We start from the raw sequence: 23,639 nt of genomic DNA, 5'->3' as shown, positions 1-23,639 counted from the left end.
GTTTCACTTTATACTAAGTACACTGTACATTGCTTTTTATGGATGAAGTGGAGAATAGAAACATCCCGGGATGATGACAGAGCCAGACTTCACCTGGCCACCACAAAGGTACACATACAGTTGTATAGTCTGTTTGGTATTTACTTTGACAATCATATCTACCATATAATAAATAAAATGTATATGGTGAGAAAGGCTGATCATAGTTGCAGTTTAAGGGTTAAATTACCCATACAACCAGTGTTTCTTTCATGAACATGGTATGGATATTAATCATAGCATTTAGCAAGACTAATTATCTAATATGATAAGTGTTCTTGTGTTGAGTTTATTAACCTTTACTGTGAAAGGTTGTGATGAATTTGTTTAGAATACCAGTACAGTACTTGACTCAAAGCTCTAAGCACGCCAGAAAAGCAACCTGATATAGGACTGTATTTATATATTGCATTAGTCTTTCATTTTTTTGTCAAGCAGTAGATCATGTATTGACTGAGAAAGCAACCTGTTCTTAGTCTCATATAATTACATTTCACCTCAGCTTGAATTATTGTTTTCAATGTACTGATCTCTTTAAATGATGATGTTTAAATGAACCCACAACATACAGAAACAAAAGAATTGTCTTATCTTGTTTTATTTGCCTATACTCAGCATACTTAAGTGTACAGTATTACCACCCAGTATCCCCCTCAAGAATTTTGTCTTGTCATGCTGCGAGGGCTCATATACGACTCCCTCAGGTCAGTTGAGCAGTTTCCTCAACTGCAACAGTTTCCTCAACTTTTGATGCACTCCTCGATCCCCCCACCTCCCTATCTGGGCACTTTGTGCAAGATTAATCAAGAGTTCCCATTAGAGTCAATGGACCACCCACTAGAGGGGTCACCCTTGGAGGAGGGTTGGGTCTCCAGACCGGGGCAAGGAGGAGGAGAAAGAGGTCTTTGCACCGGTGTAGGAGAATGTACGATGCAGTAGGACTTCCCAGTTAAAAAGAAGAGGGGCACCACTTGGGACAATGCACTCCTTTCTGCAGTGGCGAACGCTTAGCCTCCCTTGCTACCCTGGTAGGTGGTATCCCATGGCTCAAGGGAGAGAGGGAGGGGGAAGTGAGAAGAGAGACCTGGATGCAGCAGGGTACCACCACCCCTCTAGTAAGATGCATGTCTATCTGGCCAAGGTAGGAAGCCAGATGCTTGCCTCCTCCAACTAACGAACATGAAACAAAGGAGTGTTGTAAGCCAGTCACGGTCAGCCCAAGTGCCATGCTTTTAATGATTGCTAAAGTTCATACATAATTTTGTTATTATTAACATATGCTAAAACATTAATAGCTGTGAAAGTCTTGAATTTTTTTCTGCAACAAGTTGAAGTCTGCACGGTGCTTCATCAGAAACTGCCCTTCAAAGTAAAACACGGGAATTTCATGACCATACAAACTAAGCCACTTTTCGTTGCCAGACTCGGTAATATCCACTTCCACCAAGTGAAATTCTTCTCTCAAAGGCTCCAAAATCTGCAACAATAAAATTAAAGTATGTGGCACAATATTATTAACTTGCAAAGTATAACAACTCTTTGATAAACAGACAACTTAGAAAGGCGTTTAAAAGCAATATTTTTTCTGTAAACTCGTATTAAAAATAGTTTCACTCCAGATGGTTTATACATTACCAATATATTTGATATCACTCATGGGTGGTAAAAGTTAAGGGTCATCATGGTCTGTTGTACACCATAAAGTATTCACCAACGTGCAAAAATCATGTATTATTAATTATTTAGGAATTACTTCATGAAACTCCATATTGCCAAGCTCCTTCATCCCACTGATTTCCCATGTCTGCTACAATGTTCTCCTTACTCAGCTGCCCATGTCTGCTACAATGTTCTCCTTACTCAGCTGCCCATGTCTGCTACAATGTTCTCCTTACTCAGCTGCCCATGTCTGCTACAATGTCCACCTTACTCAGCTGCCCATGTCTGCTACAATGTTCTCCTTACTCAGCTGCCCATGTCTGCTACAATGTCTACCTTACTCAGCTGCCCATGTCTGCTACAATGTTCTCCTTACTCAGCTGCCCATGTCTGCTACAATGTTCTCCTTACTCAGCCACCCATGTCTGCTACAATGTCCACCTTACTCAGCTGCCCATGTCTGCTACAATGTTCTCCTTACTCAGCTGCCCATGTCTGCTACAATGTTCTCCTTACTCAGCCACCCATGTCTGCTACAATGTCTACCTTACTCAGCCACCCATGTCTGCTACAATGTCCACCTTACTCAGCTGCCCATGTCTGCTACAATGTTCTCCTTACTCAGCCACCCATGTCTGCTACAATGTTCTCCTTACTCAGCCGCCCATGTCTGCTACAATGTTCTCCTTACTCAGCCGCCCATGTCTGCTACAATGTCCACCTTACTCAGCTGCCCATGTCTGCTACAATGTCCACCTTACTCAGCCGCCCATGTCTGCTACAATGTTCTTACTCAGCCGCCCATGTCTGCTACAATGTTCTCCTTACTCAGCCACCCATGTCTGCTACAATGTTCTCCTTACTCAGCCACCCATGTCTGCTACAATGTTCTCCTTACTCAGCCGCCCATGTCTGCTACAATGTTCTCCTTACTCAGCCACCCATGTCTGCTACAATGTTCTCCTTACTCAGCCGCCCATGTCTGCTACAATGTCCACCTTACTCAGCCGCCCATGTCTGCTACAATGTTCTCCTTACTCAGCCGCCCATGTCTGCTACAATGTTCTCCTTACTCAGCCGCCCATGTCTGCTACAATGTTCTCCTTACTCAGCCGCCCATGTCTGCTACAATGTTCTCCTTACTCAGCCGCCCATGTCTGCTACAATGTTCTCCTTACTCAGCCGCCCATGTCTGCTACAATGTTCTCCTTACTCAGCCGCCCATGTCTGCTACAATGTTCTCCTTACTCAGCCACCCATGTCTGCTACAATGTTCTCCTTACTCAGCCGCCCATGTCTGCTACAATGTTCTCCTTACTCAGCTGCCCATGTCTGCTACAATGTCCACCTTACTCAGCCGCCCATGTCTGCTACAATGTTCTCCTTACTCAGCCGCCCATGTCTGCTACAATGTTCTCCTTACTCAGCCACCCATGTCTGCTACAATGTTCTCCTTACTCAGCCACCCATGTCTGCTACAATGTTCTCCTTACTCAGCCGCCCATGTCTGCTACAATGTTCTCCTTACTCAGCCACCCATGTCTGCTACAATGTTCTCCTTACTCAGCCGCCCATGTCTGCTACAATGTCCACCTTACTCAGCCGCCCATGTCTGCTACAATGTTCTCCTTACTCAGCCACCCATGTCTGCTACAATGTTCTCCTTACTCAGCCGCCCATGTCTGCTACAATGTTCTCCTTACTCAGCTGCCCATGTCTGCTACAATGTTCTCCTTACTCAGCCACCCATGTCTGCTACAATGTTCTCCTTACTCAGCTGCCCATGTCTGCTACAATGTCCACCTTACTCAGCCGCCCATGTCTGCTACAATGTTCTCCTTACTCAGCCACCCATGTCTGCTACAATGTTCTCCTTACTCAGCCGCCCATGTCTGCTACAATGTTCTCCTTACTCAGCCACCCATGTCTGCTACAATGTCTACCTTACTCAGCCGCCCATGTCTGCTACAATGTTCTCCTTACTCAGCCACCCATGTCTGCTACAATGTTCTCCTTACTCAGCCACCCATGTCTGCTACAATGTCCACCTTACTCAGCCGCCCATGTCTGCTACAATGTTCTCCTTACTCAGCCACCCATGTCTGCTACAATGTGTCCTCATTAACTGTCAATGTTTATTACTTATTTAAAGTAATATGTAAGTGCCAAGTCATTGCTTTAAGTATTTAAATCGGTTTTAACGTGCAAATATTTCAACAAATGTTTTGTTTATGAAAGTTAAGGTACCAATCTTAAATGGCTAAACAATTTTTTGACACACTCTTGGCTGTTCCTTGCTGTTTAGAAATCCTAATGAAATTAGAAAAAAATCTCATCAAGCTATTCCAAGAAATGAAATTGGCATTTGGACCACGAATAAACCTGCATCAAATAAACACAACGCAACTGTATATAAGATACTACACGTGATAGATAAAGAGACAGCCAAGAAGCACAACAAAGGAGCATAATAAAGGAGCTATGATAAAGTGGGTTTAATGTGACTCACCTGGAGAGCAACATCACACAGAGGACAAGGGTCCTTAGTATAGAGTGTGACGACGGGCTTGCTGCCAGCTTTGGGATACTGCCTGTTAGTGTGAGGAGAGGCACGTCAGAAGTAACAAAATGCTGAATGATGAAATGTGTGCATTAACAATTCAACTAAGTCCTCATATCTATGAAAACTAAAATAACTTTTTTATTTGTATAATACAGTATTGTATTAAATGGATGTGGTATACTGTACCATAGAAGGGAACATGTAGCATGTTAAACTAGTGGTATACTGTACCATAGAAGGGAACATGTAGCATGTTAAACTAGTGGTATACTGTACCATAGAAGGGAACATGTAGCATGTTAAACTAGTGGTATACTGTACCATAGAAGGGAACATGTAGCATGTTAAACTAGTGGTATACTGTACCATAGAAGGGAACATGTAGCATGTTAAACTAGTGGTATAGAGATTCCCAAAGTTGTGGACAACTGACTTTTTGCATTCTTCATCTCTGACATACATTCCTTACTCTTTATACTCTAACAACGCCATATCTACTGTTCTGGCTGTTAATTGTTCATATTCATACCACACCATTGTCTCACAACCATACATGAGTCAATACAGCTACTCTCTCATGAAGTCTGCTGGTTCCATCTTTCCTTATCCCTAGACCTGGCTATCTTTGTCAGCCAACTTCCCTTCCTCAGGAACAGCTAACATGTCCACGCATCAAATATAGTATCCTACGATTATCCACGAGGTCTATACACTATTTTATACTCTTAGCATTCTTACCTCGATCCCATTCATGTATATATTTAGTAATCATGGGTGAGGTCACAGAACCCTGGCGCACACACACATCACCAACCCCTCGTTATTCTACTATCTCCTGCACGTCTTGCTTCCCACATGGAAATGTTCCATAACATATATTAGCACTGCCAGTTCCATACATGTTCATCTTTCTCCCAAGTTCTTCTCGATTAACTTCGTAGTATGCTTTTTTTAGTGAGCATAAGTGCCACGAGTACCTGGCACACGCACACTGACGTTCTCTGTAAGTTGTTATTGCCGACATGTGATGTTCATGCCCTCATCTACCACAGAACCCACCTTGTCCATCACTGATCTTATTTCTCAGTAAATTCCTGTACTTTTACACTCACTATCCTGCCACACACTTCGTGAACTAATGCCTCTATAGGTTTTACAGTTTTATATTTTTATACAATGGTACAATTACTGCTCTTTAGTAGGTCCTCTGGTCCATGTATTATGTACCAATTACTTAAAAACAATTTATACTGTACTGCACTTATGGTTCATGCCTGCTCTAACCGCCATAATCCTCAAGTCATTTTATATCATTTAATCTAATGCTTCCTTAAAAGGCTATACAAGTGAATGTTAATATTTGATGCGGCATAAACATTTGGCTGCTGCTGCTACTCTCTGCTCTGTGTCAATTGTATTTTATCAACCAAATTCCACAATGCACCAAAAGCCTTTCTGCTTTTGCTTGTACTTCTGCACTCTCCATATTTTTTAACAGCTTTCTCCATACATTTTCCTAGGTGATCCATTCTTTGTCCCAAGCTTGGCTATGTTCAGTCAAGCCTCGTATATTTTCTTACTCTTACAGTTCCTTGATCATATACAATCATTTACAATTGTGTATCCCATGAGTGATTATAATCATTTTGATATTTCCAAGCATCAATTTCTATTGTAATTATCTCAGTTGACATAAGTATAGTTGTCTGATGTGGAAATCAGTGCCCAATAATTGGGAAGTTCTCATCTAACTAACAAAATATTATTCAACAACATATTTTAGAATGTATAATTATGGACAGCTGGTTTTGGATGTTAATAATGCAAAATAATTTAATATTTTTTGTCATGGTAGCATATTAATGTTTATATACGGTAGTAGCACATAAAATTGTCTTTGTAGTAGAGTTGGGTTCATGCTCTACACACAATTGGGAATCCCAGGTTCAAATACTGGGTGGGACAGAAATAGTTGGGCACGTTTCTTATTACCCAATACACTTGTTCACCTAGCAGCAAATAGGTACCCGGGAGTTAGGCAACTGTTGTGCGGTTGTATCCTGGGAATGCTCAGTAGTTCACCATTGAGGGACCTCGATATAAGCCTAACATATACCTACATACAAACACAGGCTGCCTGTCCCCTGACAAAATGAATTACAGTATTATTAAAATCCATATACAGTACAGTGGAACCTAAATTCAGCAAATCTCCGGTTGGGCATTTGTAATTTTTTTGTTGCCGTTTTGGAATTTACTTGTTGGGCGTTTCGAAATTTTTCTTGAGAGACCCTTGTGGCTTCCTGTAGCTAGGATCTCCAATGCATGTGTTATCTACTAGATGGCATCAGATGCAGAATTCTCAAGGCGACCAGAGCCAGAACCCGGTCCCCACAGTTATTCATTTACGCCACCACCAGGAAAGTACACATGACAAAAACTGCAGTTGGCTTTTTCCTATACCTGCACTCTAAAACAATCAAAGAACTCCCCCAAATTATGTAAGCAAACAACCAAAAATGTTATGAACTAGCTCTCACTCGTTTGCCCCGCCTCGCCCTTTCTGACATTTAGGGGCAGGGGGATGGAGCAAGCCCACAGCTCACAGGCCACTCTACCCTCAGTTCTCCTCTGATGTGTGTTGGGTGACCTGTCACTGGAGTGTTCGGGGATGTTACTTCACAGGTTCACTTAACTTGTGGTGGTTTTCGCCCTCTGTCTTTCCCCTGGTTGGAACATCGTTGGCTGGTAGGACATCACTACACATGTTGTGAATATTGTCTCTCACAACGAACACTGTGAGCAGCGTATGCATCGCTTACTAACTTCACACTTGCTTTTAATTATATGAATGGTGAAATACTAAAACTGTTCATGACTTTCGTGAGACCAAAATTGGAATATGCAGTCGTATGGAGCCAAAATCTCAAGAAGTATATCAATAAACTGGAAAAGGCGCAGCAGCAGCATGGTACAAAATGTCTTCCAGAACTGAAAAAACATGAGTTACGAGGAAAGACTAGAGGTGTTAAACATGCCAAAACTAGAAGATAGAAGAGGTGATATGATCACTTACAAAATAATAAGAATTGACCAAACTGACAAAGTGGAATTCCTGAAACCTGCAACTGCAAGAACAAGAGGACTCAGATTCAAGCTAAGGAAACAAAGGTGCCAAAAAAACATTAGTAAGTTTTCTTTTGCAAACAGTGGCAGACGGCTGGAACACGCTAAGTGAGAAGGTGGTGGAGGCCAAAACCGTTAGTAGTTTCAAAGCGTTATATTTTTGAGATATATACAAGAGTTGTTACATTCTTGTACAGCCACTAGTACGCGTAGCGTTTCGGGCAAGTCCCTGGAATACGATCCCCTGCCGCGAAGAATCGTTTTTTCATCCAAGTACACATTTTACTGTTGCGTTAAACAGAGGCTACAGTTAAGGAATTGCGCCCAGTAAATCCTCCCCGGCCAGGATACGAACCCATGACATAGCGCTCGCGGAACGCCAGGCGAGTGTCTTACCACTACACCACGGAGACTGCAATCTGTCACTCTGTCCTCACCCAGTACTCTGTCACATATGACAGAGTACTGGGAAGATGGGACACCACAAGTGTAGCCCTCATCCAGTAACTACACACTGCACTTCGGCACGCCGAGGTAGGTTTTACTAGCAGAGTGGTCTAGGCTGGGTTAATTTACTCTAGCACTGGTGTTACATCCCAGTGCCTGGGCCTGAAACTTTCAGGCCCTGGAAATTGCCAGCAGGTTCAGCAGTCCATGTGGGTATACCCGTCAACCCCACCCTCACTATTTACGAGGTTCAGGTGCATACATTGTCTGTGCTACAGGGTAATGTTCATTCACCCCTGCTTCTGCCTGTTGCGTCGGCGACACCTTGGTCCGGGAGTCGTGCGGGATGTGTTTCCATCATGTCAGGAGGGCTGGAGAGAGCATGACAACGTTAGGGCTTACCAGGCAGCAACTGCTCTTCATCTTCGTTTCTCTAGGTTACAGTGGTCCAGGTTGTGTACCCAATTGGATATGCCGGAGCTGCCCCAGTTGGTAGAGACTTTTACTGCTGATAGTTGGAAGCACACGTGCCAGAGAACTTCTAAGAAATACTCATATGCCGCAAGTGGCAAACAGGTGGAAATAAGTCAAGCCAGAGGTAGTGGAAGCAACTACCACTCGCTGTTCCCAGTACAGTATGACAGTACTGGAATGTCAGCAGGTATAAATGCACCAGGTTCAATACCATTGAGGTGGGGGTCAAGAACTGATCACACTCCCCATAGTCCCTACACAACTATGTAAACACACGTGCATCTTACAATTACTGTATATAATATCCTCGGTCCATCATGCTGAGGCGATAAAGGAACTGCCCAAGATGATAAAAGGTGAATGAAATGATCAATAGTATCAGAAAATATCTTTATTACATAAACAAGATGTGATAATGCCCAATAAAGTAATACAGTAAGAGTTTGAATTTGTTTCAAGAACGGCCAAGTTAACATTTCTTTCTTTCTGTCACCCATTTTCTGAGTCATGTAGTGATTAACATGTTCAGCAAAGTCTTCACCACATTATGGCTCGATAGCAAGACTTAAAATAAAAATAACATTTGGGTTACAAAGAGACTAAATGAATTAATTTTAGCAGTCATACCTACACATTATATTTTAAGAAACATTTGTGCTGTTCATCTACAGTACTTAGTTATATACAAACATTAGACCCCTAGCTATGTACAGAACACGATTATGCTCGACTTAATTTCTTGCTGTGTTTACAAATGATGCCTAAACTATCACAATTAAAAATGTACTTTCAAAGATTACAAGGAAGCCAATTCTAGGCAAGTGACTTACAGCTTCTCAATCATGATGGCCGAGGCTCCGCCTCCACCATTACAAATCGATGCTACACCTTTCTGCCCCGGCTGCAGCGCGTGAGCCAGATGAACGACGAGCCTCGCACCCGACATCCTGCCACAAACATTGACTTAAGCTTAGTTTACATTAATGCTTCATTCACATGGAAAAATCTATACATACTTGTGTTACTATTTTCCTTGAGTGCAAATGAACATTGCTAATAGAACACATTCCTGAACATTCTGAGGAAGCAAGGAACACGTTCCTTGCTTCTGCTATGATGAGATTGATGGTGCCTGTAAGGTGGGGGGGGGGGGGAGGGAGGGCTCATACAAGAAGCTAACTCAACAATATTCACTCTCTGCATTTTATGTTTAGCCTCACCCTAATTTTGCACTTTTTAATTAAACAAAATTGTGGAGGTTACATTAAAGCAAATCATTAATTTCCTCCATCTTGACTAGGTAATGTTCTGGGTCTACAACAAATTACAACAGAACCATCAACACAAGCACCCACTTACCCAATGGGGTGGCCTGAGGGGCAGTACCACAAGCACCCACTTACCCAATGGGGTGGCCTGAGGGGCAGTACCACAAGCACTCACCCAATGGGGTGGCCTGAGGGGCAGTACCACAAGCACTCACTTACCCAATGGGGTGGCCTGAGGGGCAGTACCACAAGCACTCACTCGCCCAGTAAGCGGCCCAGAGAGACAGCACCACAAGCACCCACTTACCCAATGGGGTGGCCCAGAGAGACGGCACCACCGTGGATGTTGACCTTGGCAGGATCCAAGTGACACATCTTGATGTTGGCCAGAACGACGACTGCGAAGGCCTCGTTCACCTCCCACATGGCTACGTCCTCCTGCTTCACGCCCGTCATCTCCAACAACTGAAGGAAAAGTAAACAATTCATCTGCTGCTGTATGAGAGGACGCCACTCATCAGGAAAATGTTATTTACACAAGGGGCAAGATAATGCATTAATCCCAAGACCAGACAGGACTGGTACAACTTAGCAGGCTTATTATTATTATTTTAAACCATCATGTTTGTTATAGCATTCTGACATCATATTTTTGGGAATTCTAACTGGGAGTAATTAATTACAGTGTATTCAGTGTCTTGGAAGGATATGTGGGAGATTACTGCAAGCACTGCATGCAGTAATCGTGGATTGTGAGAAAAAACCTGGTAACACATCTGGAGAGAAGAGACTTCGTGACAAATCGCCAACATGGGTTCAGGGAGAGTAAATCTTGCCTTACAGGCTTGATAGAATTCTACGATCAGGTGACAAAGATTAAGCAAGAAAGAGAGGGCTGGGCGGACTGCATTTTCTTGGATTGTCGGAAAGTTTTACACAGTACCGCATAAGAGGCTGGTACATAAGCTGGAGAGACAGGCAGGTGTAGCTGGTAAGGTGCTCCAGTGGATAAGGGAGTACCTAAGCAATAGGAAGCAGAGAGTTACGGTGAGGGGTGAGACCTCCGATTGGCGTGAAGTCACCAGTGGAGTCCCACAGGGCTCTGTACTCGGTCCTATCTTGTTTCTGATATATGTAAATGATCTCCCGGAGGGTATCGATTCATTTCTCTCAATGTTTGTGGACGATGCTAAAATTATGAGAAGGATTAAAACAGAAGAGGACTGTTTGAGGCTTCACGAAGACCTAGACAAGCTGAAGGAATGGTCGAACAAATGGTTGTTAGAGTTTAACCCAACCAAATGTAATGTAATGAAGATAGGTGTAGGGAGCAGGAGGCCAGATACAAGGCATCATCTGGGAGAGGAAATTCTTCAGGAGTCAGAGAAAGAAAAAGACTTGGGGGGGGGGGTTGATATCACGTCAGACCTGTCTCCTGCAGCACATATCAAGAGGATAACATCAGCGGCATATGCCAGGCTGGCCAACATATGAACGGCATTCAGAAACTTGTGTAAAGAATCATTCAGAACTTTGTATACCACATGTCAGGCCAATCCTGGAGTATGCAGCCCCAGCATGGAGTCCATATCTAGTCAAGGATAAGACTAAACTGGAAAAGGTTCAAAGGTTTGCTACCAGACTAGTACCCAAGCTGAGAGGTATGAGCTACGAGGAGAGACTACGGGAATTAAACCTCACTTCGTTGGAAGACAGAAGAGTTAGGGGGGACATGATCACCACATTCAAGATTCTGAAGGGATTTGATGGGTAGATAAAGACAGGCTATTTAACACAAGGGGCACACGCACAAGGGGACACAGGTGGAAACTGAGTGCCCAAATGAGCCACAGAGATATTAGAAAGAACTTTTTTAGTGTCAGAGTGGTTGACAAATGGAATGCATTAGGAAGTGATGTGGTGGAGGCTGACTCCATACACAGTTTCAAGTGTAGATATGAGAGAGCCCAATAGGCTCGGGAATCTGTACACCTGTTGATTGACGGTTGAGAGGCGGGACCAAAGAGCCAGAGCTCAACCCCCGCAAACACAACTAGGTGAGTACACACACACACACACACACACACACCTACCTTACACAAGCAGACGTGTAAGGAGGCAGCAGACAAGTTCATCCCGGTTCAAAAGGAAAAACATGAAATGCAGACAAGAAACCCATGGTTAAATCAGAGATGAAAACTAGCAAAGCAACTAAGTACAAGGGCATGGAGAAACTATAGGAATAACAGGACACTTGAGAGCAGAGAAAGTTACCAGAGTGCCAGAAATATGTCGGGTTGAGAAGAGAGGCAGAAAGGCAATACAAAAATGACATAGCAAGCAAGGCAAAGACTCAGCCTAAATTGCTGCACATCCACACCAGGAGAAAAACAACAGTAAAGGAACAGGTAATGAAACCGAGGATAGGGGCACACAGATTCACTACAAACGACAAGTGTGCAAGGAACTGAATAAGAAATTCCAGGTCTTCACAGTAGAGCAAGGAGAAGTCCCAGAGATAAGGGAGGAATATCTAACCAGACACCACTAGAGGAGTTTGTGATTACCAGTGGGGAGGTGAGGCAGCATCTGCTAGATTTGGATGTGACAAAGGCTATATGCCCGGATGGAATCTCACCATGGATCCTAAAGGAAGGAGCAAAAGCTCTGTGCCTACCACTCTCCATGGTGTACAACAAATCACTGGTAACAGGTAAACTGCCAAAAATTTGGAAGATGGCCAATGTAGTCCCAATATACAAGGGTGATAAACAAGAGGTACTGAACTACAGGCCAGTATCCCTAACTTGCATACCATGCAAGGTGATGGAGAAGATTGTGCAAAAAAAAAAACTAGTGGAACATCTGGAACGAAAGAACTTTATAACACATCAGCAGCATAGGATTCAGGGAAGGTAAATCATGCCTCACAGGATTAATTGAGTTTCATGACCAGGCAAGATAGAGGGGGCTGGGCACATTCTGACAATCCAAAAATATGGAAAGTCTTTAACACAGAACCACACAAGAGACTAGTGCACAAGCTGGAGATGCAGGCAGGAGTGAAAGGGAAGGTACTCCACTGGATAAGAGAGTACCTGAACAACAGAAAACAGTGAGTCACTGTGAGGGGGGGGGGGATGTCTCGGAGTGGCAAGGCATCACCAGTGGAGTCCAGTAACAGTCCTTCAACCTAAACTGTTTCTGATTTATGTAAATGATCTCCCAGAGGGAATAGATTTGTTCCTCTCAATGTTTGCTGATGATACAAAAATTATGAGGAGGATTAAGACAGAAGAAGATAGGAGGAGGCTACAAGATGACCTAGACAAACTGAAGGAATGGTTGGTCCAACAAATGGCTACTAAAGTTCAACCCAAGTAAATGTAAGGTGATGAAACTAGGTGGAGAAAATAGGAGGCCAGCCACTGGATACCAAAATGGGAGATGAAGTCCTTCATGAAACAGACAGAGAGAAAGATCTAGGAGTTGATATCACACCAAACCTGTCTCCTGAAGCCCACATCAAAAGAATAACATCTGTGGCATATGTGAGGCTGGCTAACATCAAAACTGCCTTCAGAAACCTTGTATACCACATATGTAAGACCAATCTTGGTGTATGTGGCCCCAGCATGAAGCCTTTCTGCCTCTCTTGTCGAGCACAAGACAAAGCTAAAAAAAAAAGTTCAGAGGTATGCAACTAGGCTAGTCCCAGAACTAAGAGGCATGAATTACGAGGAAAGGCTGCGTGAACTGCACCTCATGTCGCTGGAAGACAGAAGAGCTCGGGGGAGACATGATCACCACATACAAAATTCTTGGGAATTGACAGGGTAGACAATGATGGATTATTTAACATGGGTGGTATACGAACAAGGGAACACAGGTGGAAGCCGAGTACCCACACGAGCCACAGGGACATTAGAAAGAACTTTTTCAGTGTCAGAGTAGTTAGTAAATGGAATGCATTAGGCAGTGATGTGGTGGAGGCTGACTCCATACACAGTTTCAAATGTACAGATTTCTGAGCTTCTTGAGCTCTATCATGAGCTCAAGAAGCTCAGAAATCTGTACACCAGTAGATTGACGGTTGAGGGGCAAGGACCAAAGAGCCAAACCTCAACCCCAGCAACCACAACTAGGCGAGTACACACACACACCTACACACACACTACACCTACACACACACACCTACACACACACACACCTACACCTACACACACACACACACACACACACACACCTTTCTAATACTGCATTCAGTTTCTAAATGTTTATTATTCAGTTGCATGGAAATATCACACAATAACCCAGTTTTATATTTAGAATTCATAAATTATTGAAACAAATTTAATGATGAAAATCCAAAGAAATGAAAACCAGAGCAACTGATCAAACACTAGAGAAATGTGTTTCATTTACAGGCAAGCAAAGTATCAATACCTTGGGTGTGGCGAGGGCAGGAGCAATTGGGAAATCAATTGGGTCAGTGGCTGCGTCACAGAAGCCCACAATACGAGCTAGAGGTTTTACACCGTGGCGTTGGGCAGCCTGGGCCGTCATCAAGACACACGCAGCAGCCCCGTCATTCAGTGTCGAGGCGTTGCCAGCAGTCACTGTTCCTCCTTCACGCTGTAAACGTTTGACACACTTTTATGAAACTATTTAATAAAATCTTTAAAATCTGACTGTCACAATCTTTTACGATTAACGTAAAAGGGCAAAATAACTCTTGCCGTATCTTCTCTCGGCAACATTGCCTGGATGGTGCGAAAATGTATCGCACTGATGTTCACCCTTCAGAGTCAAAGATGAACATGATGGCTGCTGTGTGAGAAGATGGAAGATGAGACCCATCTGGATCCAGACTGCTCACCCACACATGGGGCATGTGTGATCATTTATATATGGACGGATGGTGCATATTTTGATATGGGCCATCCAGTCAGACCAAAATCACATCTGATTTGTGCCATTTAAAGGTTAAGAATTGTACATCAGAAACCATAACAAATTCATGCAAATATATTACTGCACTGTATTTATGCACATTTATATATGTATGTATATGTATGTACATATATACATACACAAGATGGAACACCACAAGCATAGCTGTCATCCTGAAAATACACTTACGTAATTACACTGCATGTATAAAGTACAGAGGGCAGCTTAAAGTAACTCAAACTCCTCAAGGAAAATAATTTAAGAGACTAGTTAAATAAAGCAACATCATAGTAACTATCTAACGAGCGATGAAAGAGTCATCAAGCCAACACGTGGCATTATAATACATGTTAGGCCAACATGTGACATAACTGTCAATGGCAGTTACTTACCTGCTTGATGGGGTTCTTGCAGTTACTGCAAGGCCAGTAACTGCCCACAACAATTACAACATGCTGGAGCAACACATACAAAAGGATAGAAGAATAGACCCGGTGAGGAGTAGAAGTGTCATAGGCACAATCAGAGACCACTGTCTGACCATCAGGGGTCCACAAATGTTCAATACTCTCCCAACAACCATTAGAAATATTGCTGGGTGGAAGTCTTCAAGAAACAAGATAAGTTCTTGCTAGAAGTGCCGGACCAACTACATTGTAGTGGATGTGTGAGCCTGCGGGCCGCTCCAAGCAACAGCCTGGTGGACCAAGTTATCACAAGTCAAACCTGGCCCCAGGCTGGGTTCAGGGGGTAGAAGAACCCCCCCCCCCATATCCCTTTCCAGGTAAGTCACATGTGACTATCACAACTGTCAAGCCAACATGTGACTATCACAACTGTCAAGCCAACATGTGACTATCACAACTGTCAAGCCAACATGTGACTATCACAACTGTCAAGCCAACATGTGACATCACAACTGTCAAGCCAACATGTGACATCACAACTGTCAAGCCAACATGTGACATCACAACTGTCAAGCCAACATGTGACATCACAACTGTCAAGCCAACATGTGACATCACAACTGTCAAGCCAACATGTGACATCACAACTGTCAAGCCAACATGTGACATCACAACTGTCAAGCCAACACGTGACATCACAACATCTGTACACACCGCCACCAGGGCCAGGATCTTATATGGACAAACATGTACAGAATATGACTTGATCATGTATGTAATATGTATACAACTTGGATACATTAAATGATTTGTCAGAAATACATCAACTACCTCGTTACAATGCAAACCACTTACGGCACTAACCTGGAACACTGTGGCAAGCTTCTTAAACTTGTCAAAATTGACTTTTTTGTACTCTTCATCTTCCTTGACGAGCGTGTGAGGCTTGCCACGCTTCCCCGGGATGGTCACCTCCACCAGCTCGTCTCTGAACACCCCGCTTGCCCAGGCTGCTGCCGACTTCTTGTAGCTCTCAATACCTGCGGCAAAGTCGCCCAATTAACAAGGTCACGCACTTTCACTTGAATGTAAATACATCTATCTGGGAGTATAGACATTAATGACCCTGTTTATCTTCGTTGTATTTACACAAACAAATATTCAGTCCTACAATGAATTCCTCCCTCAGGATCTTTATCAGTAAACATGATAAATAACTCATATAAATATATGAGTTTATAGACACCTGGCAATATTTTGAGCAATTTCTATTCTTCTAACCCAACAATGTAAGTGACCTCTCAACTGCTACACCTTTGGGCGATGTTTACTGTCTGCTCAAGTGTCTACCAGGAGTCACACACAATGGGAGAGTTGAGAGAACCACACAGCTCATTATTAGAGGAAGAACACTCTTTTTGTCTATCTGCAATCCTTTAGCCAAAAGTAGGGCTTAACAAGCTACCTTTAACTTATCCCCTTTGGTTTTAAGCAAGAAATCCCCCAAGCCACAATAAGAGTGGTTTCCTCTTGAGTAAACCTGGGGAAATTACATGGCAATTTCAATATAAACTACTACTAACACAGGGTACAATGTTGGTGTGTGGAACGAGGACATTTTTATAGAGCAAGATCCAAATTTAGCTTGGAAATGTGTTCCTAGAGATCTCGTGCAGAATCAAACCACATAGATCTAGATAAGGATTTGCTGAAACTGATGGATGAGGGAAGAGTAGGGAAGGGAAGGAAAGGAAAAGGAAAGGAAAGGGAGAGGCAGGAAGGGAGGGGCAGGAATGGAAAGAGAGGGAGGAGGAAGAGAGCAATGTGTCCTCTTACAAATTACGTCTGAATTTGGCAGTTTGCCCGTATGGTCGAAAATGGACATACAGTACAGTAATTTGAAGTTGAAAATAAATTGAAAATAAATTTTGGAATTTTTCTCCAAAACAGTACATTAAGGGTCATCTGGTAGATTAGGTGGGCAGGAAATTCACCTAGTTTCAAAACTTCATGAAAAGCGTTAATTAAAAGTTTCCTTTCCTAACGTTACCGAGTAAGCCAGACGACTCAAACAGAAAACGGGACAGTACTGTACATCACTTGTGAGCCGATTTCATTTCAAATTACGTCCATTTTTCGCCACAGAGTGCATATGAGCGAAAAGAGTTATTTTTAAGAGGATGGGTTGAAGAGAGAACAAAACCTCCTATTCAATTTCACCTTGTTTCTTATTCTTAAGTACAGTACTTTTCAGCCCATTCCTGTATCACTTCTCTTATCATAAACTTCTCTTGAATTTAAGTCTCTTTCTCAAAGCACTAACAGAGCAACTTAACCACAGGTGGTGTTAACTTTGTACTTACCAAACTCGTCTTGTTCATCACGTGTAATATTCATCTTCTTAGCCGTATTCTCACCGCAGTTCCCCATATGAATTTTATTATAGTAATCCGTAAGTCCATCAAACACAATGCCATCCTGCAATATATTCATTAAGGTAAACAGGGTTTCATCAAAAGCCTGCGGGGAACACCAACAACAGCCACAATACATGCAAAACAATTGAACATAACGGAATATTAAATATGAAATACAAGTACAATAATTACACACGGCCTCTCGCTCGAGCCTCCGCCAGGGTAACCCTCGAGCCTCCGCCAGGGGTAACCCTCGAGCCTCCGCCAGGGTAACCCTCGAGCCTCCGCCAGGGGTAACCCTCGAGCCTCCGCCAGGGGTAACCCTCGAGCCTCCGCCAGGGGTAACCCTCGAGCCTCCGCCAGGGGTAACCCTCGAGCCTCCGCCAGGGGTAACCCTCGAGCCTCCGCCAGGGGTAACCCTCGAGCCTCCGCCAGGGGTAACCCTCGAGCCTCCGCCAGGGGTAACCCTCGAGCCTCCGCCAGGGGAAACCCTCGAGCCTCCGCCAGGGGAAACCCTCGAGCCTCCGCCAGGGGTAACCCTCGAGCCTCCGCCAGGGGTAACCCTCGAGCCTCCGCCAGGGGTAACCCTCGAGCCTCCGCCAGGGGTAACCCTCGAGCCTCCGCCAGGGGTAACCCTCGAGCCTCCGCCAGGGGTAACCCTCGAGCCTCCGCCAGAGGTAACCCTCGAGCCTCCGCCAGGGGTAACCCTCGAGCCTCCGCCAGGGGTAACCCTCGAGCCTCCGCCAGGGGTAACCCTCGAGCCTCCGCCAGGGGTAACCCTCGAGCCTCCGCCAGGGGTAACCCTCGAGCCTCCGCCAGGGGTAACCCTCGAGCCTCCGCCAGGGGTAACCCTCGAGCCTCCGCCAGGGGTAACCCTCGAGCCTCCGCCAGGGGTAACCCTCGAGCCTCCGCCGGGGTAACCCTCGAGCCTCCGCCAGGGTAACCCTCGAGCCTCCGCCGGGGTAACCCTCGAGCCTCCGCCGGGGTAACCCTCGAGCCTCCGCCGGGGTAACCCTCGAGCCTCCGCCAGGGGTAACCCTCGAGCCTCCGCCAGGGGTAACCCTCGAGCCTCCGCCAGGGGTAACCCTCGAGCCTCCGCCAGGGGTAACCCTCGAGCCTCCGCCAGGGGTAACCCTCGAGCCTCCGCCAGGGTAACCCTCGAGCCTCCGCCAGGGTAACCCTCGAGCCTCCGCCAGGGTAACCCTCGAGCCTCCGCCAGGGTAACCCTCGAGCCTCCGCCAGGGTAACCCTCGAGCCTCCGCCAGGGTAACCCTCGAGCCTCCGCCAGGGTAACCCTCGAGCCTCCGCCAGGGTAACCCTCGAGCCTCCGCCAGGGTAACCCTCGAGCCTCCGCCAGGGTAACCCTCGAGCCTCCGCCAGGGTAACCCTCGAGCCTCCGCCAGGGTAACCCTCGAGCCTCCGCCAGGGTAACCCTCGAGCCTCCGCCAGGGTAACCCTCGAGCCTCCGCCAGGGTAACCCTCAAGCCTCCGCCAGGGTAACCCTCAAGCCTCCACCAATAAACACTCCCAACCCTCGGAAAGATGGACAGTCAAAGGCCGACCCCAAGTGAGAAGACCCCCTTAAAAAGAGTGTATCCCAAACACATCAGGAAAGACAACCCTGACTGTGTAAGGGTAGCACTTAAGGAGCACCCAGGAGAGGGAACCCTGAGCACATGTAGCTCCAAGGACACTAAACTCATGGCTCATAATATGTTAACATGCACAAAAACAGCCTCAAAGGTAAACATCACACGTAAAAAACTAGAGACCAGATCCAGAGCGACTAGAACAGGTGATAAGGCACACATCACAATAAGAACTGGTGACAGAACCGCTGACTGCCCAGCCTGCCTCCCTCCTCACCCCAAACAAGGGGGCAACGTGGGGTAAACTAGAGCGCACTAGTTTTCAAGAATGTTCAGTCGTTTGTTTCCACTGTAAAGGGGAAGTTCCCTTGACGGTTTTGAGGCTGTGGTATTGTTTCTAACAATATACCATGGTATAGTTTCTAACCAGACTATACCAAGGTATAGTCCATTTTGTTTTGCCAACTTTCTGGATGCCTTTTCTTGCATGGTGGCAGACATGAATAACGGTATATAGAAGGTTTTAAAAGTACCACCGCTCACTGCGCCTCTCTAATGGGACCAGTTTCTGGCTTATGGTCCCCGGTAGGCCAGTAAGAATTTCACAACTGATGGCACCAAGTTGTATGGCACTCATTCAGTGTAATAGTTCAGGGAGTCACAAGGAGGCTTCCCTCAGGAATGACAATATTTTCAATTTTTTATACAACATAATTCAAATTTTTACACACTATAAATCAAAAATGTAATTTAAAAAGAGAAACATCAGCTTATCGTATTGTAGTTTGTCTTCTTGCCTGATACTGTAGATTTTGGAATGTGCAGTTCTTGAAAATTTATGCACCCTAATCTCTGGCTATCCAGATTTCTGTCCAGGTATGGTGAAGAAAGTTATCCAGACTTGACAGACTGTGTCAGTCTGCATCATCCAGCCAAATCTCCAGTTATCCAGACTTCTGTCCAGATATGGCAAAGTTTAGCAGAAAATTATCTGGACATGATTTCGCTCAGATAACCAAAATATTCGGCTTAGTGGAATTTGAATAAGCAAGCTCATACAGTACCTTGAATTATTATTATATAACATTATGTTATTTACTGTTGCACATTTGAAGACTTTAGTGATACTGGGTTGAAGCTTTTCCATATCTTCTTCAGAGGTAATTTACATGCCAATTTTTGTATCATTTGCAAAAGATGACACAAAGCTGTGACTTGCATTTTTGTCTATATCTGGTTTGAGGATGAGAAAAGCTGTGGTGCAAGTGATAAGGTTCATGTCTTGAGGTAGAGAGCTTATCAATACGCTTGTACCCAATATTGTGTGAATGATTGATGGTTACTCTTCGCATCCTGTCAGACAGGAAATTGAACAGCCATCACGCTACTTTACCTGTTATTCCTATTAATCTCATATTATGATCTATCACTTCACGGTCACATTTATCAAATATCTTTGCAGAGTCCATGTATAAAATATCTGCATTTTGTTTTAATTCTAAGTCTTCCATAGTTTTGGCAAAGTGGTTGAGTAATTACGAAAGGCAGGATCTTCCCAGTCTACATCCATGCTGACTCGACTTGTGAAGTTCATTGTTCTTCAGAAAACTGCAATTTCACTCCTAATCACTCTTTCAAAAACCTTAATGTGTGATATGTTAATAAGACTCCTCTATACTTTTTAGCCAATACTTTGACTGGAGATTTTTCTCTCCTGATATACCCCCTGGCGTCTCAACGCCCCCTGGCGTCTCAACACCCCCTGGCGTCTCAACGCCCCCTGGCGTCTCAACGCCCCCTGGCGTCTCAACGCCCCCTGGCGTCTCAACGCCCCCTGGCGTCTCAACGCCCCCTGGCGTCTCAACGCCCCCTGGCGTCTCAACGCCCCCTGGCGTCTCAACGCCCCCTGGCGTCTCAACGCCCCCTGGTGTCTCAACGCCCCCTGGTGTCTCAACGCCCCCTGGCGTCTCGACACACTTGCTGGTCAACGGCTTATACCTCCCCCCTTTTAGTACCTAATTTCACAGCCAAATGTTATACCTGAAACAATACATATTGGCACTTCAGCTCTGTAAATAAATAGTCAGGTACAGTATTTAAAACTAAGGAAAACATTCTGGAAACACACTGTGTACTTTTGGCTTTATTAAATTGGCACTTTTTATGTAACAAACAAGTAACCGTTATATGAAGATGCTGTTCTGTATATTTTTAATAAAAATTACTAGTATTATTATTATTATTATTATTATTATTATGAGGGAAAAATATAGAGAAAACTATATGTGCAAATGCCTAGAGTAGAGAGAGAACAAGAAAGTCTTACATGAAGTGTGATGCCTCCATAAGGAGCGTCGCCTCTTGCCATATAATAAGGAACGTTGGACATGCTCTCCATACCCCCAGCGACCATCACCTCCTGCGACCCACACATCAATGACTGGGAAGCCATCATTATTGACTTCATCCCCGATGCGCACACCTGCAACAATACCACACATCAATGACTGGGAAGCCATCATTATTGACTTCATCCCCGATGCACACACCTGAAACAATACCACACATCAATGACTGGGAAGCCATCATTATCGACTTCATCCCCGACGCACACAACAATAAAATAAACTGACAAGACACTAAAGTGGCTGAATGCACACTCCTGCACTCACTCAAGATGATATATATATTCTATATCTGACTACATTCATATGGTCAACCAATTAACACTTTCATCCGGGGATGACGCAATGCTGCGTCATCCGTTTACTGTCGGTAATCTCGGTGATGACGCAATGCTGCGTCGTCCACTAAAATAATTGCCAAAAATCAGGTTTTTATCAATTTTTGGGGGGACTGTTTGGTAACTGTCAACAAGCTGAATGCAATCTGTGACTACAATACAAACATGAAAGGTGTTGATCACTTTGACCAAATGATCAAATATTATCACTTCATAAGGAAAACTCACAAATGGACGAAGAAAATGACCATCTATTTTGTGCAAATGGCTATCTACAATGCTTATGTGATCTACAACTACTACACAAAAAATACTAAACTATAATACTAAATATACTAAAATACTAAATACTAAACATTTGTGGGCAGGAATTGGGAGTGTAACTGGAAGGCGTCTGGGCGCTCACTCGCGGTTAACATGTGGCCCGTCTTCAACTCGTCGGCGGGTGAGCGTGACCAGGTTTTTTTTATTTTATATGCTAATATTCCTCTAGAGAATTCTATTGCGAACCCATTGATACCAAAATGAAAGACCTAGGACGAAAATTGAGGTGACCAGAGTGTAAAGAGTGAATACATTTTATCGCTTTTGCGCGCTCCTGGGTAACTCGTTCGCACTTTCTCTGTTTGCTGCGGGTAATTAGCCGGGCTTTTGGAGTTTATATGCATTTAGTGCTGTAGAGAATTTTATTGCGAACACAATGATATCAAATTTAATCTCGTAGGACGAAAATTGAGGTGACAAAGTTGAAGAGAGTATATACTTTTCAGAATTAACGCGCGCTCCCGTGAAACGCTGGGACCCAAATCGCATAGTTGAGGGGTGGCGCGCTGGGTACGCTAAAGTGTTAAGTACTTGCTTTATGCTTCAAAGTCGTCTTGACTATTACACAAGAGATCCCTGGGAACCTGCCGCACAATCTTCAACACAACCAGGAGCACAAAGACCAAAGCTGACTCAGCAGAAGTCAAGTGACCGCTACCTCTACAGGAGTGGGAACCCGAAGGTCCCAGGGAGGATAGTCCTGAAACCCAACGGGCAGACTTACTGGGTGCTTAGGGAAGAGAACCCTAAGTGCATGCAGCCCTGGGTACTGTAACTCCTGGCCAATGCCCCAATGCACAGCAGGCACTACCACATGGGTGAAAATCCTGTCAGGCAATCGCAATCAGAGTAGACATTCACCCCAGTTGGCTTCAGTCAACAAATTGGGGGCTGATGGCTGGCTCGAGTGGAGCAGGACATCACCCTCCTCCCTCACCCTCCAGGGGGGGGGGGGTGTCTGGCACGAACTAGGGGCGATTTGGGTTAATGACGATTTACTTGTTTGCAGTTTTCTTGTTTTTCTTGGGAGGAGATTTTGGCCTCTCTTTCGGTCCCCGGTTGCAACTTTCTACCAGTTGAGTCTGTTTTGGGGCACCTACCCTTCTGGGTGCCCAACCTTGGTCAATGGCAGACATGAATGTACTCCCAAACAGTGGAGAGTTCATAGCCCATTGCTCCCTTCACCTCTCTGAGGGAACCATGTTCTGGCTCGTGGTTCCCTGTAGGCATAACAACTCCATGTGACTGAAGACCAGACTAATATAGCTAATATCAGTCCAATAGCTCCCGGGAGCCGACGGGGCTCCTCACAGAAAATGGAGATATAGTGTAACATCATACAACTCACCATACTAATAAAATGAATATTAACAGGAGTACCTTTGATTCAGTACTCATACCTTGTTGACTGTAGTGCATGGTGTGGCTTTATCTAAGCCAGCAAGGAGAGTGGCTTGGCGTGTGGGAGCCTGGCTCGCTCCAGCTGTTATCACTTGCCCCATGTACACCTGAAATCATACAATCATTTTTACTTCCTTAATCAACCAACTGATACTTTATTCATGAATAGAGTTGAGCATAAACAACTTCACATTTGCTGTAAAGTTTCCTAAAATACAAGTTATGTAAA

The 23,639-nt window shown here is 44.5% G+C and overlaps 1 protein-coding gene across 2 annotated transcripts in view; it reads right to left on the bottom strand.

Moving 5' to 3' along the window:
- Nucleotides 1-621: 621 nt before the first annotated feature.
- Nucleotides 622-23,639, bottom strand: part of Acat1 (Acetyl-CoA acetyltransferase 1) — a 37,992-nt gene continuing 14,974 nt past the window's right edge. Inside the window, exons 4-12 of one of the 2 annotated variants that reach the window (XM_069313416.1) lie at nucleotides 23,410-23,517; nucleotides 21,269-21,424; nucleotides 17,300-17,414; nucleotides 15,801-15,976; nucleotides 14,023-14,211; nucleotides 9,884-10,041; nucleotides 9,139-9,255; nucleotides 4,208-4,289; nucleotides 622-1,516 (exon numbers count right to left, since the gene is read on the bottom strand). In XM_069313416.1, the coding sequence (XP_069169517.1) occupies nucleotides 1,328-1,516; nucleotides 4,208-4,289; nucleotides 9,139-9,255; nucleotides 9,884-10,041; nucleotides 14,023-14,211; nucleotides 15,801-15,976; nucleotides 17,300-17,414; nucleotides 21,269-21,424; nucleotides 23,410-23,517 (1,290 nt within the window). In that variant the 3' untranslated portion in view covers nucleotides 622-1,327. Of the gene's footprint in view, nucleotides 1,517-4,207; nucleotides 4,290-8,681; nucleotides 9,256-9,883; nucleotides 10,042-14,022; nucleotides 14,212-15,800; nucleotides 15,977-17,299; nucleotides 17,415-21,268; nucleotides 21,425-23,409; nucleotides 23,518-23,639 lie in introns of those variants that run through there. The other variant, XM_069313415.1, reaches the window with a different exon arrangement.

The sequence above is a fragment of the Procambarus clarkii genome, chromosome 75 (genome assembly GCF_040958095.1).
Source record: "Procambarus clarkii isolate CNS0578487 chromosome 75, FALCON_Pclarkii_2.0, whole genome shotgun sequence".
Taxonomy (NCBI): Eukaryota; Metazoa; Arthropoda; class Malacostraca; order Decapoda; family Cambaridae; genus Procambarus; species Procambarus clarkii.
The sequence above is the reverse complement of the archived record's forward strand: the minus strand, read 5'-3'. Positions and strand labels throughout refer to the sequence as shown.